The sequence below is a fragment of the Balaenoptera physalus genome, assembly GCF_965194825.1.
Source record: "Balaenoptera physalus genome assembly, chromosome: 14".
Lineage (NCBI taxonomy): Eukaryota > Metazoa > Chordata > Mammalia > Artiodactyla > Balaenopteridae > Balaenoptera > Balaenoptera physalus.
Window position 1 is genome coordinate 51,211,993 of NC_138893.1, and position 12,183 is coordinate 51,224,175.

Consider the following 12,183-nt stretch of genomic DNA (forward strand, 5'->3'; position numbering starts at 1 on the left):
AACTCATCAGTGTCATAAATAACAATGCAAGTGACACGCTCATAGGTGAATCTCTAATTCCTACAGATAAATCCCCAGAAGGAGAATTACTGAATTAAGAGTGAAAATTTCTTTAGAGAGTTTTGATATGTATTGACAAATATCCGTCTAGAAGAACTGTACCAGTTCATTGTCCTCCAGCAGTTTCTTAGCCATCCCTTTTCTGATCAGTGTTTTCACTGGCTGTTAGGAGTGTATAGTATTTGAATACGAGCTATTGTATTTGAATTTGGAGCAAGCTAATGGAACTGTCTCCTCCTTCCAGGGAAACGGGCATGTGTTGGAGAGGGCCTGGCCCGCGTGGAGTTGTTCCTGTTTCTCACCACCATTCTGCAAAACTTTGTCCTGAAGCCCCTGGGGGAGCCAAAGGACATAGAGACCAAACCCATTGTTACCGGGCTTATCAACATCCCACAACCCTACAAGCTGTGCTTTATCCCTAGACAAAAGAAGAACTTTTCTCTTTTAACAATTTAAATCAAAGTAATTGCTTTTTCCTCTCATTCCTTCTCCCACCCCATAGTCTCTTTTCATTTTAAATACTGCCTAGGACAGAAACACTACTCACTAAAAGCTTGATGGACATTTGTTTCAACCTACAAATCCCTTGCCAAAAAGGATCTGGGTCCTGAAAACTCCAAGGGTAAAACAATATACTTACATCCTATAGAGTACTTTATAAACCGTGATCCAGCCAAACCAAGACCAGGCCCACAGAAGGCCTTTACTGAGACAATTGGCAAATAGTGGAGCCTTCACTCTATCTGTGGCTTTGGAGATATGCTGATTTTCTATAGTTTTTCAAAATAGAGAAATTAATATTATGGCCTATGTGTATTTTTTCCTATTTCCAATGGAAAGCACTTACATGATTTCTGCCACATTCACAAAATAAATCCTTTTATTCCACAATAGATTTTCTTTGAATGTTTGACTTTATATCAATTCTCAAAAATCCCTTTCCTTGAGCTATGGGCACTCTATAATTAGAATATCATAAACAGATGAAATGATAATCCCCACCACAAATCTCTCCCTGCCCCACCCCATCTATTTGCAGCCACTGATTTACATGGGGGCCCAAGGAGCCCCCTTGGATAAGAATTCAAACCATGTTCATAGGTAGGATTCAGACATGCATAGTTACATCTTCTTCAGAAAGTGATGAGGGTCAGGGCTGGGGGTTGGAGAGCAAGCGGGCAGATTGCAAGGAAAGACTGAGTATTGCTAAGAGAATAGTGACCCAGAAGAGAATGGCTAGAACAACTGCCCAGTGGTGGCCCAGTGGAGTGCTATGAGCAGCAGCTGCCACAAAAGCTGGGCTCAAATGCCAGCAGGCAGCCCAGGCTCCAGGACACTGGGAGGGAAAGAAGCTTTAAAAGCAGAGCTTGGGACTTCCCAGGCGATACAGTGGTTAAGACTCTGTGCTCCCTACATAGGGAGCATAGGGTTTGATCCCTGGTCAGAGAACTAAGATCCCATATGCCACATGGCATGCCCCACCCCCCAAAAAAGTAAAAGAAAATAATAATAAAAAAATAAAAGCAGAGCTGAGTTTCTGGGTGTATACTCAAAAGAACTGATTTTTTTAAAGTTCTCTCCAACAGATATTTGTACACCCATGTTCCTAGCAGCATTATTCACAATAGCCAAAAATGTGGAAACAACCCAAATGTCCATTAGTGGATGAATGGATAAACAAAGTGTGATTATATACATACAATGGAATATTATTCAGCCTTAAAAAAGAAGGATTTATAGTCTAACACATGTTACAAGTGGATGAACCTTGAAGACATTATGCCAAGTGAAATAAGCCAGTCACAAAAGGACAAATATTGTATGATTCCATTTATATGAGGTACCTGGAGTAGTCAAACTCATAGAGACAAAGTAGAATGGCGCTTGCAGGGGGAGGGGGAGAATGGGGAGTTATTGTTTAATGGGTATGGAGTTTCAGTTTGGGAAGATAAAGTTCTAGAGATAGACGATGGTGATGATTGCATAACAATGTGAATGTACTTCACATTGTGAATGTGAAGTACATTGTGAATGTGAAGTGGCATGTGAATGCCACTAAACTGTACACTTAAAAATGGGTAAAATGGTAAGTTTTACATCATGTATACTTTACCACACACAAAAAAAGTAGAGCTGAGGTCCTTGAGGTGGGGATTTTGAAGCTGTAAATTTCGGACCTAAATGTTAATGTGATTTGCTAACATGTGAATGTCTCTGTTTTCTTCCCACCCTCACACTCCTTTCTAGCTAACAAGAGTTTTGTCTTTTGTCACTCAGAGTCTCCTCCTTCCATGCATTCTGAGAAGTTTTGAATTTGCCAGCTAGGTTCCCTAACTTGGGATGCAGAACTAGTAGAATGAAGAGAGACCAGACAGAAGAGGAAACTAGTTTGGGAGGTGAGGTTAAATTCCATAATAAAATAACATAAAGATGGGACTTCCCTGGTGGTCCAGTGGTTAAGACTCTGTGCTCCTGGACTTCCCTGGTGGCTCAGTGGTTAAGAATCTGCCTGCCTATAGGACATTCCATCCACAAACAGCAGATTACACTTTTTCTCAAGTGCACATGGAACATTCTCCAGTATGGAGCACATCTTGGGTCACAAATCAAGCCTCAGGAAATTTAAGAAAATTGAAATCATATCAAGCATCTTTTCTGACCACAATGCTGTGAGATTAGAAATCAATTACAAGGAAAAAAACATGAAAAACACAAACACATGGAGGCTAAACAATACGTTACTAATAACCAAGAGATCACTGAAGAAATCAAAGAGGAAATCAAAAAATACCTAGAGATAAATGACAACAAACCATGACAATCCAAAACCTATGGGATGCAGCAAAAGCAGTTCTAAGAGGGAAGTTTAGAGCAATACAACCCTACCTCAAGAAACAAGAAAAATCTCAAACAATCTAACTTTACACCTAAAGGAACTACAGAAACAAGAACAAACAAAACCCAACGTTAGTAGAAGGAAAGAAATCATAACGATCAGAGCAGAAATAAATGAAATAGAAACAAAGAAAACAATAGCAAAGATCAATCAAACTAAAAGCTGGTTGTCTGAGAAGATAAACAAAATTGATAAACCCTTAGCCAGACTCATCAAGAAAAAGAGGGAGAGGATTCAAATCAATAAAATTAGAAATGAAAAAGAAGTTACAATGGACACTACAGAAATACAAAGCATCCTAAGAGACTACTACAAGCAACTCTATGCCAATAAAATGAGCAACCTGGAAGAAAGGGACAAATTCTTAGAAAGGTATAACCTTCCAGGACTGAACCAGGAAGAAATAGAAAATATGAACAGACCAATCACAAGTAATGAAATTGAAACTGTGATTTAAAATCTTCCAACAAACAAAAGTCCAGGACCAGATGGCTTCACAGGTGAATTCTATCAAACATTTAGGGAAGAGCTAACACCCATCCTTCTCAAACTCTTCCAAAAAATTGCAGAGGAAGGAACACTCCCAAACTCATTCTATGAGGCCACCATCACCCTGATACCAAAACCAGACAAAGATACTCCAAAAAAAGAAAATTACAGACCAATATCACTGATGAATATAGATGCAAAATTCCTCCACAAAATACTAGCCAACAGAATCCAACAACACATTAAAAGGATCGTACACCATGATCAAGTGGGATTTATCCCAGGGATGCAAGAATTCTTCAATATATGCAAATCAATCAATGTGATACACCATATTAACAAGTTGAAGAATAAAAGCCATATGATCATCTCAATAGATGCAGAAAAGGCTTTTGACAAAATTCAACACCCATTTCTGATAAAAACTCTCCAGAAAGTGGGCATAGAGGGAGCCTACCTCAACATAATAAAGGCCTCATACTACAAACCCACAGCAAACATCATTCTCCATGGTGAAAAACTGAAAGCATTTCCTCTAAGATCAGGAAGAAGACAAGGATGTCCATTCCCGCCACTATTATTCAACATAGTTTTGGAAGTCCTAGCCACGGCAATCAGAGAAGAAAAAGAAATAAAAGGAATACAAATTGGAAAAGAAGACGTAAAACTGTCACTGTTTGCAGATGACATGATACTATATGTAGAGAATCCTAAAGATGCCACCAGAAAACTACTAGAGCTAATCAGTGAATCTGGTAAAGTTGCAGGATACAAAATTAATGCACAGGAATTTCTTGCATTCCTATACACTAATGATGAAAAATCTGAAAGAGAAATTAAGGAAACACTCGCATTTACCATTGCAACAAAAAGAATACAATACCTAAGAATAAACCTACCTAGGGAGGTAAAAGACCTGTACGCAGAAAACTATAAGACACTGATGAAAGAAATCAAAGACGACACAAACAGATGGAGAGATATACCATGTTCTTGGATTGGAAGAGTCAATATTGTGAAAATGACTATACTACCCAAAGCAATCTACAGATTCAATGCAGTCCCTATCAAATTACCAATGGCATTTTTTACAGAACTAGAACAAAAAAATCCTAAAATTTGTATGGAGACACAAAAGACCCCGAATAGCCAAAACAGTCTCGAGGGGAAAAAAAGGAGCTGGAGGAATCAGACTCCCTGAGTTCAGACTGTTCTACAAAGCGACAGTAATGAAGACAGTATGGTACTGGCACAAAACCAGAAATATAGATCAATGGAACAAGATAGAAAGCCCAGAGATAAACCCACGCACCTATGGTCAACTAATCTATGACAAAGGAAGCAAGGATATACAATGGAGAAAAGACAGTCTCTTCAATAAGTGGTGCTGGGAAAACTGGACAGCTACATGTAAAAGAATGAAATTAGAACACTCCCTAACACCATACACAAAAATAAACTCAAAATGGATTAGAGACCTAAATGTAAGACCAGACACTGTAAAACTCTTAGAGGAAAACATAGGAAGAACACTCTTTGACATAAATCACAGCAAGATCTTTTTGATCCACCTCCTAGAGTAATGGAAATAAAAACAAAAATAAACAAATGGGACCTAATGAAACTTCAAAGCTTTTGCACAGCAAAGGAAACCATAAACAAGACGAAAAGACAACCCTCAGAATGGGAGAAAATATTTGCAAACAAATCAACGGACAAAGGATTAATCTCCAAAATATATAAACAGCTCAATATTAAAAAAACAAACAACCCAATCAAAAAATGGGCAGAAGACCTAAATAGACATTTCCCCAAAGAGGACATACAGATGGCCAAGAAGCACATGAAAAGCTGCTCAACATCACTAATTATTAGAGAAATGAAATCAAAACTACAATGAGGGGCTTCCCTGGTGGCTCAGTGGTTAAGAATCTGCCTGCTAATGCAGGGGACACAGGTTCGAGCCCTGGTCCAGGAAGATCCCACATGCCGTGGAGCAACTAAGCCTGTGCACCACAACTACTGAGTCTGTGCTCTAGGGCCCGTGAGCCACAACTACTGAGCCCACGTGCCACAACTACTGAAGCCCGCGCGCCTAGAGCCTGTGCTCTGCAACAAGAGAAACCACTGTAATGAGAGGCCCGTGCACCGCAATGAAGAGTAGCCCCTGCTCACCACAACTAGAGAAAGCCCGTGTGCAGCAACAAAGACCCAACGCAGCCAAAAAATAAATTAAAAAATTTTTTTAAATCATTAAAATGAAAAAGGCTCTGTGCTCCCAATGCAGGTGGCCCAGGTTCGATCCCTGGTCAGGGAACTAGATCCTGCATGCCGCAATGAAGATCCCACATGTGGCAACAAAGGTCCCGCATGCAGCAATGAAGATCCCGCATGCCACAACTAAGACATGGCACAGCCTAATAAATAAATATTTTAAAAAATATAAAAAATAAAATAACGTAAAGAGAAGAGAAGAGGAAACAGAAGGATGATGATTGCGGGGAGAATTCAGTTTGACTTGGTGACTTTGGGGAGACAGGGATAAATTCTAGGGGAGCTGCTGAGAGCAAGGGAATTGAGAAGGAAAAGGAAGAGAATTGAAGTATGTTTGTGGCTTAATGTTCTTTTTTTTTTTTAATTATTTATTTATTTATTTATTTATTCATTTATGGCTGTGTTGGGTCTTCGTTTCTGTGCAAGGGCTTTCTCTAGTTGCGGCAAGTGGGGAACACTCTTCATCGCGGTGCGCGGGCCTCTCATTATCGTGGCCTCTCTTGTTGCGGAGCACAGGCTCCAGACGCTCAGGCTCAGTAATTGTGGCTCACGGGCCTAGTTGCTCTGCGGCATGTGGGATCTTCCCAGACCAGGGCTCGAACCCGTGTCCCCTGCATTGGCAGGCAGATTCTCAACCACTGCGCCACCAGGGAAGCCCTGGCTTAATGCTCTTTAAAAGACAGAAATAAATAATGGAGTTCCGTTTTAATTACTTTTGACAGATTATTCTCTTCACTTGCATGTCCCTTCAGAGACTAAACCACGGGCATCAGCTCCACGATTTTCTTAGCCCCACACACAGGCTATGAAATTTGGAGCCATTTGGATTGCAGTTCTAAGCGTCCATTTGCACACTGCCGAGGTAAAATCAAGGAAATATCACTTTGAGCAAGTCCCTTAACATTTCCCCAACTTTATTTCCTCATTCGTAACATGGAGATCACAATACTCCCTTTCAGAGTGGTTATGAACATTAATTGAGTTTACGTTGCATTAAGGCAAAATCATTCTCTAAAGATGTGTAATAAAATGTGTGGATTAAAATGGAACTCTCTGTCTACATTTCAGCTGGGCCACCCAGGCAATAGTTACCAAACATGACCACATTCCAAGGCATGGTGCTAGATCACCAATCAGGAGTTGCTGCAAAAATAATTTGCTAAAAATAGTTGCTTCAAAAATAGTTTCTGAGCCTTAGCCCCTCATCCTCCTGGAAATTCTCATAAGATTGAAGTTGAGAAACAGTATTTCTTAGGAGTGAGTAGGCAGAAGGTTGTGTGTTTCGCTACTCTCACCAAAAGGAATAAAAGGAGGATGCTTGCCCCTCATGGCAAACCGAGCAAGGAGGACTTCATGAAAACAATTTAGAGAGTTTGACAAGTGTTCCCAGGACTGGGGTAGCACAATGTACTGAGGGCTGAGATACACCTGGGGAAGTCTTTGAGAGACAATGGCTGCCACTAATTTCGAATGGCCTATACTCTCAGAATTCCTAAGGTCAAAGGGTGTGTGGGCGTTTCCCACAGATGAGATGTTAGCCTGAGAGAGAGAGATCTTAGAGGGTTTCCGCCCAAGAGAATAGCAGCTAGCTTTGGATTGTGGCCATGGTTGGCCCTTCCTATGTTAACAAAGTTAGGTCAGAAAGAGTCTCATATAACTCAGCAATAAAAAGACTACCCAATTTAAAAATGGGCAAAGGATTTGTATAAACATTTCTCCAGAGAAGATATGCAAATGGCCAATAAACACCTGATAAGGTTCTCAATATCATTAGTCACCAGAGGAATGCAAATCAAAACCACAGTGACATACCACTTCACACCTACTAGTAAGGTAAAATTAAAAAGATAATAATTGTTTTCAAGAACGTGGAGAAGGTGGAATCCTCATATATTTCTGGTGTGAATGTAAAATGGTGCAGCCACGTTGGAAAACAGTTTGGCATTTCCTCAAAATGTTAAGCATAGTGTTACCATATTACCCAGCACTTTCACCTAGGTGTCTACCCAAGAGAAATGAAAATATATGTAAACACAAAAACTTGTACAAGAATGTTCATAGGATGATTCATAATAATTAAGAAGTGGAAACAAGCCAAATGTCCATCAACTGATGAATGGATAAACAAAAGGTGTTATATCCATACAACGGAATATTTTATGGCCATAAAAAGGGAATGAAGTACTGATACTTGCTACAACATGGATGAACATTGAAAGCAGCCAGACACAAAAGACCATGTATTATATGATTCCATTTATATGAAATGTCCAGAAAAGGCAAATCCATAGAGACAGAAAATAGATTAGTGATGGCGTAGGTCTGGAAAGTGAGTGCAAATGGCTAGGGAGTGTTCTTGAAGGGTGATGAAAATATTCCGAAATTAGATTGCAGTGATGATTGCACAACTCTGTATTTTATAAAAACCACTGAACTGTACACTTAAATCGGTGAACTTTATAGTATGTGAATTATATCTCAATAAAGCTGTATTTTTTTTTTTTTTTTGGCTGTGCCGTGCAGCTTCTGGGGTCTTAGTTCCCCTACCAGGGATCAAACCCGGGCCCTGGCAGTGAAAGTGTCGAGTCCTAACCACTGGACCACCAGGGAATTCCCATAAAGCTGTCTTTTTTGAAAAAAAGAATATATACACAAGCACAAAAGCATCAATAATTAGCATACATTTTCCTGATAAAATAGAAGCATGATGACTAGTAAGTACTTTTTGGCTCATAGGTGTCTTTTAAACCCTGCCTCAGGTCATGCAACAGTCAAAACTCAGTTTCAAGGCAATATCCCAGGTCAAAGCAAGCTAGGACATCAGAAGTCTAGAATTGGAACAGGCTAGTAAGGGGAAGGGAACATCCTAGTTTCAGGCACAGTCAGAACTGGAGGCAATTGGGCCACTTACAGAGTCAACAATTCAATCTAGAGTTTTCAAGTGATCTTGGTAAACTCAGGCTAGGTTGAAGCTGATGCTGTTGTAGGAGGAGGAGACGGGAGAGATGGATTCAAGTGCATGCATAGGTCCTGTCTTATTGGTATTTCTACAGATTTAAAATCACAGCAAGAAAGGTTTAGGACAAAATGCCTTTAGGCTTAGAGATATCAACTTTTAAGTCTCAAAGGTCTTTACATAATCGGTACAAAAATTATATTGGGTGGTCATTTCTAGCTCTGAATTTTCAGTGAAGCTGGACTTAACTTCATAGTTTTGGTCATTTAGGATGAAATAACCCTCATGAATTTCCATTCTCAGGGCCCTTATAAACAAAACCCAAGAAGCTTGCTCAGGACTCTCTTTCCTATTTATCTTCTCCATTAATTTCTAACACAGAAGGAATATGTTTCTTCAGTGATGATCTAGTTGCTCAAACTGAAAAAAAATTTTTTTTTTTTTAGGTAACAATTATTTTTATCTTTAGGGTCAGTGCTTTCTTCAAGAGGGAGCATAGAATAAAATAAAGGTAATAGGTTTTATTTATTTCTTTTTTAAATTAATTTTTATTGGAGTATAGTTGCTTCACAATGTTGTGTTAGTTTTTACTGTACAACAAAGTGAATCAGCTATACGTATACATGTATCTCCTCTTTTTTGGCTTTCCTTCCCATTTAGGTCACCACAGAGCATCGTGTAGAGTTCCCTGAGCCATACAGTAGGTTCTCATTAGTTATCTATTTTATACATAGTATCAATAGTGTATATATGTCAATTCCAATCTCCCAATTCATCCCACCCCCCTTTCCCCCTTTGGTATCCATACGTTTGTTCTCTATGTCTGTGTCTCTATTTCTGCTTTGCAAATAAGATCATCTATACAATTTATCAGCAATAGGTTTTAAAATCTGATCATATCTGACATATACTAGCTGTGTGACGTTGGGCAGGTCCAGACTTTCTCAGATCTTCATCTAAAAAATGGAATTAACGCCACCTACCTTCCAGGTTAGGAGGGTGAGGATTAATGATAATGTATGTATTTTCCCTGGCAATTAGGAGGGGCTCATAAATGATGGTTTTTATTATCAAGTCACTGAAAATTCTCCCACAGTCAATGCAAATTCAAGCTTTTAGCCATTCATTGCTTTTCTCTACTCTGTTTCCTGTTTTAATGTGTGATATTCCATGCTCAGTTACGATTAAATCAATTAATATTGGTTATTATATTTCTCTGGTATAATAGTGATGTTGGATTTCTCTTATACTTCTTATTATAATGTTGTATTTCTCTGAATCTAAGATGCCATCTGTTTTAAGATGCATTTCTGTTTCAGAAACATTAAAATGTGAAATCAAGAGCACCTTTAGAATCAATGAAATATAGTTGCCCCCTACTACATTTGGACCCATAGACTGCTACTGGTCCAGTTAACAGGCTGCTCAGAGTCTGATGTATGTTGGTCCCGTCATCACAGATGACCAGATCACTTGGATTCAGGCTCCTCTTTTCCAGTTAACCTAATACCCTGATACCCTCATACCTCACATGATGTCGTATCAGTAAACACATATTACATTAGTTTTTTCAAACTCAGAAAGAACCTCTTTACTCCCAGTAAGGATTACACAGGTACAGGCTATTGACAAATTAGGCAACACTGGTACACAGAACGGATTCAGAGTCCATGCCATGCACGTTTTCCATCAGCTAGAGGGCAATCTGACTCAACGTGTCACTAAACCAACAATTGCCCTGTTGGAAGCAGGGTTAGTGGGGGCATGTGGAAGAGCCTGGATTTCTGGAATTCCAGTGAGTCATTTCCTGCCCTGTTATAAGGTCAACAAAATGTAAATAGAGAGGAGATAGTTCATTTTTTGTTATTACTCTTCAGAATTTGTTTAATCCCTGTTATATACCAAGTATAGGTTAAGGACTGGGAATCCAGAAACAAGATATTGTCCCTAGTCTTAAGGGCCTTATGCTTTAATCATGGAAGACAAACAAATAAACCAAAAGTGACAGCATAATGCTGTTTGTAGAGAAGTATGCACAGAGTTTTCTAAGGAAACACAAGAAAGGTACAACAGAAGTCAGACCAGAGGTAAATGATAGAAAAGTTTTATAGAAAATGATGCCTGCACTTGGTTTTGAAACACAAATAGGAGTCAGCTAGCTTCTAAATGGAGGGAGAGGAGTTGTTTAAACACTCTTTTATGCTGGTGTATTTTACCATAATTTTTTAAAATTGGAGGGAAAAAAATGCAGTCTTTTGAAAGACTGCTCATTGTTTGGCAAAGCCAGCAGGAAGGAAGGGTGTTGGGGAAGAGAGGTGAGAAAGACAGTGATCGCCAGGTGCTGGAGGGCCTTGTTTCCGGGACAGATGTTTGGAATTAACCGAGGAGAATGGAAAACCAATAAAGGGTCTGAAGGGTAGAAGGGAGGGGCGAGCGGGAGGCGCGACGTGGTTGCGTTGAAGGAAGAGCACGAGGTGTGCAGCTGGCGTGGGTGAGTTCCAGGCAGCAGGGCCGGTCCCGGCAGGGGTGAAGGAGCGCAGAACCAAGCAGCGGCTGTGCAGGGGAGAAGCAGGACGCATGGTGAGATCAGCAGCAAAGAAGTGACAGGGCTTCGAGGGTGAGTAAACGCGGGAGGTGAATGAGAAGGGAGAATTTCGACCAGCTCCCATGTTTTCAACTTGGGCAACAGGTGGTGCCATATCCCAAGAAGAGCTGCTCTGGGGGCAAACAGGCGGCATTTAGATTTAACGGGTTGCGCCTGAGGGCCCTGAGGAAGGGGCAAAGTGGGAAGGCATCCTAGTCAAGGCAATATGGGAAATAAATACAACTGACGTGTGCACAGCAGTCTACAGATTATACAAAACTGTTATTGACAAGTGAGACGTGACTGGAGCAGATAATGTGTGTTGGGGGGCGAAGTTCTGAGGGAAGTTTATCTGGTCGGGAGGAGCAGCTTGTTTATAGAGAGCAGTGAACATCCAACCCTGGAGGTCCCGGTAGATCCAAAAATAGAAGAAACCCCGGAAGGGTTGCATTTAGAGGCAAGCATATTCAAGAATATTTCTTCTGGCAAATTCCAGTTAAAGATAGCAGGGAAAGGGCATTTTGAATTCACTTCCAAGTCCTGAAACCAACTGAAAGCAAAATAAAAGAGCAAAAAGTAAAAAAGAAACTTCCACCTTCAATTAACAAGGCAAGAGTTACAAAACAAAACTATGAAGAATGGCTGCCAAATGAAGAGAATTTTGACCTAAAATATATGAGAACACAGAGCCAACACATCCCTGTACAGACTCTGGGAAAGAGATCAGTTTACCTAAAATTAAGTGTCATGTTCCTGAGAAGTACATGCAGTGATCCTCTGCGGGTAGATGGACAAGGTGCAAGGTCTGACAAAGGGTGGGTCAGAGATGGTCAGTGTTCTGTAATAGCTGTCCTCTCTTTTAACTGTAAGAGAACCTCTGATTTTTAAAAATTGAAGTAGAGTTAATTTACAATGTTGTGTTAG

General features: G+C 40.0%; 3 protein-coding genes across 8 annotated transcripts in view; 2 read left to right on the forward strand and 1 right to left on the reverse strand.

Moving 5' to 3' along the window:
* LOC309642989 (cytochrome P450 2C23-like) overlaps nt 1–955 on the forward strand; it is a 40,701-nt gene extending 39,746 nt beyond the window's left edge. The window contains exon 11 of the mRNA XM_082425268.1: nt 305–955. Coding sequence (XP_082281394.1) covers nt 305–516 — 212 coding nt within the window. The 3' untranslated portion in view covers nt 517–955. The remainder of the gene's footprint in view (nt 1–304) is intronic.
* The window catches only part of ABCC2 (ATP binding cassette subfamily C member 2), a 291,675-nt gene that overhangs the window by 17,551 nt on the left and 261,941 nt on the right, over nt 1–12,183 (reverse strand). The gene's annotated exons all lie outside the window — the stretch shown is intronic.
* The window catches only part of CPN1 (carboxypeptidase N subunit 1), a 60,726-nt gene continuing 54,926 nt past the window's right edge, over nt 6,384–12,183 (forward strand). For 5 of the 6 annotated variants that reach the window (XM_082425287.1, XM_082425291.1, XM_082425294.1 and 2 more), the window contains exon 1: nt 6,384–11,292. The gene's annotated coding sequence lies outside the window, so the exon portion shown is untranslated. The remainder of the gene's footprint in view (nt 11,293–12,183) is intronic. The other variant, XM_082425292.1, reaches the window with a different exon arrangement.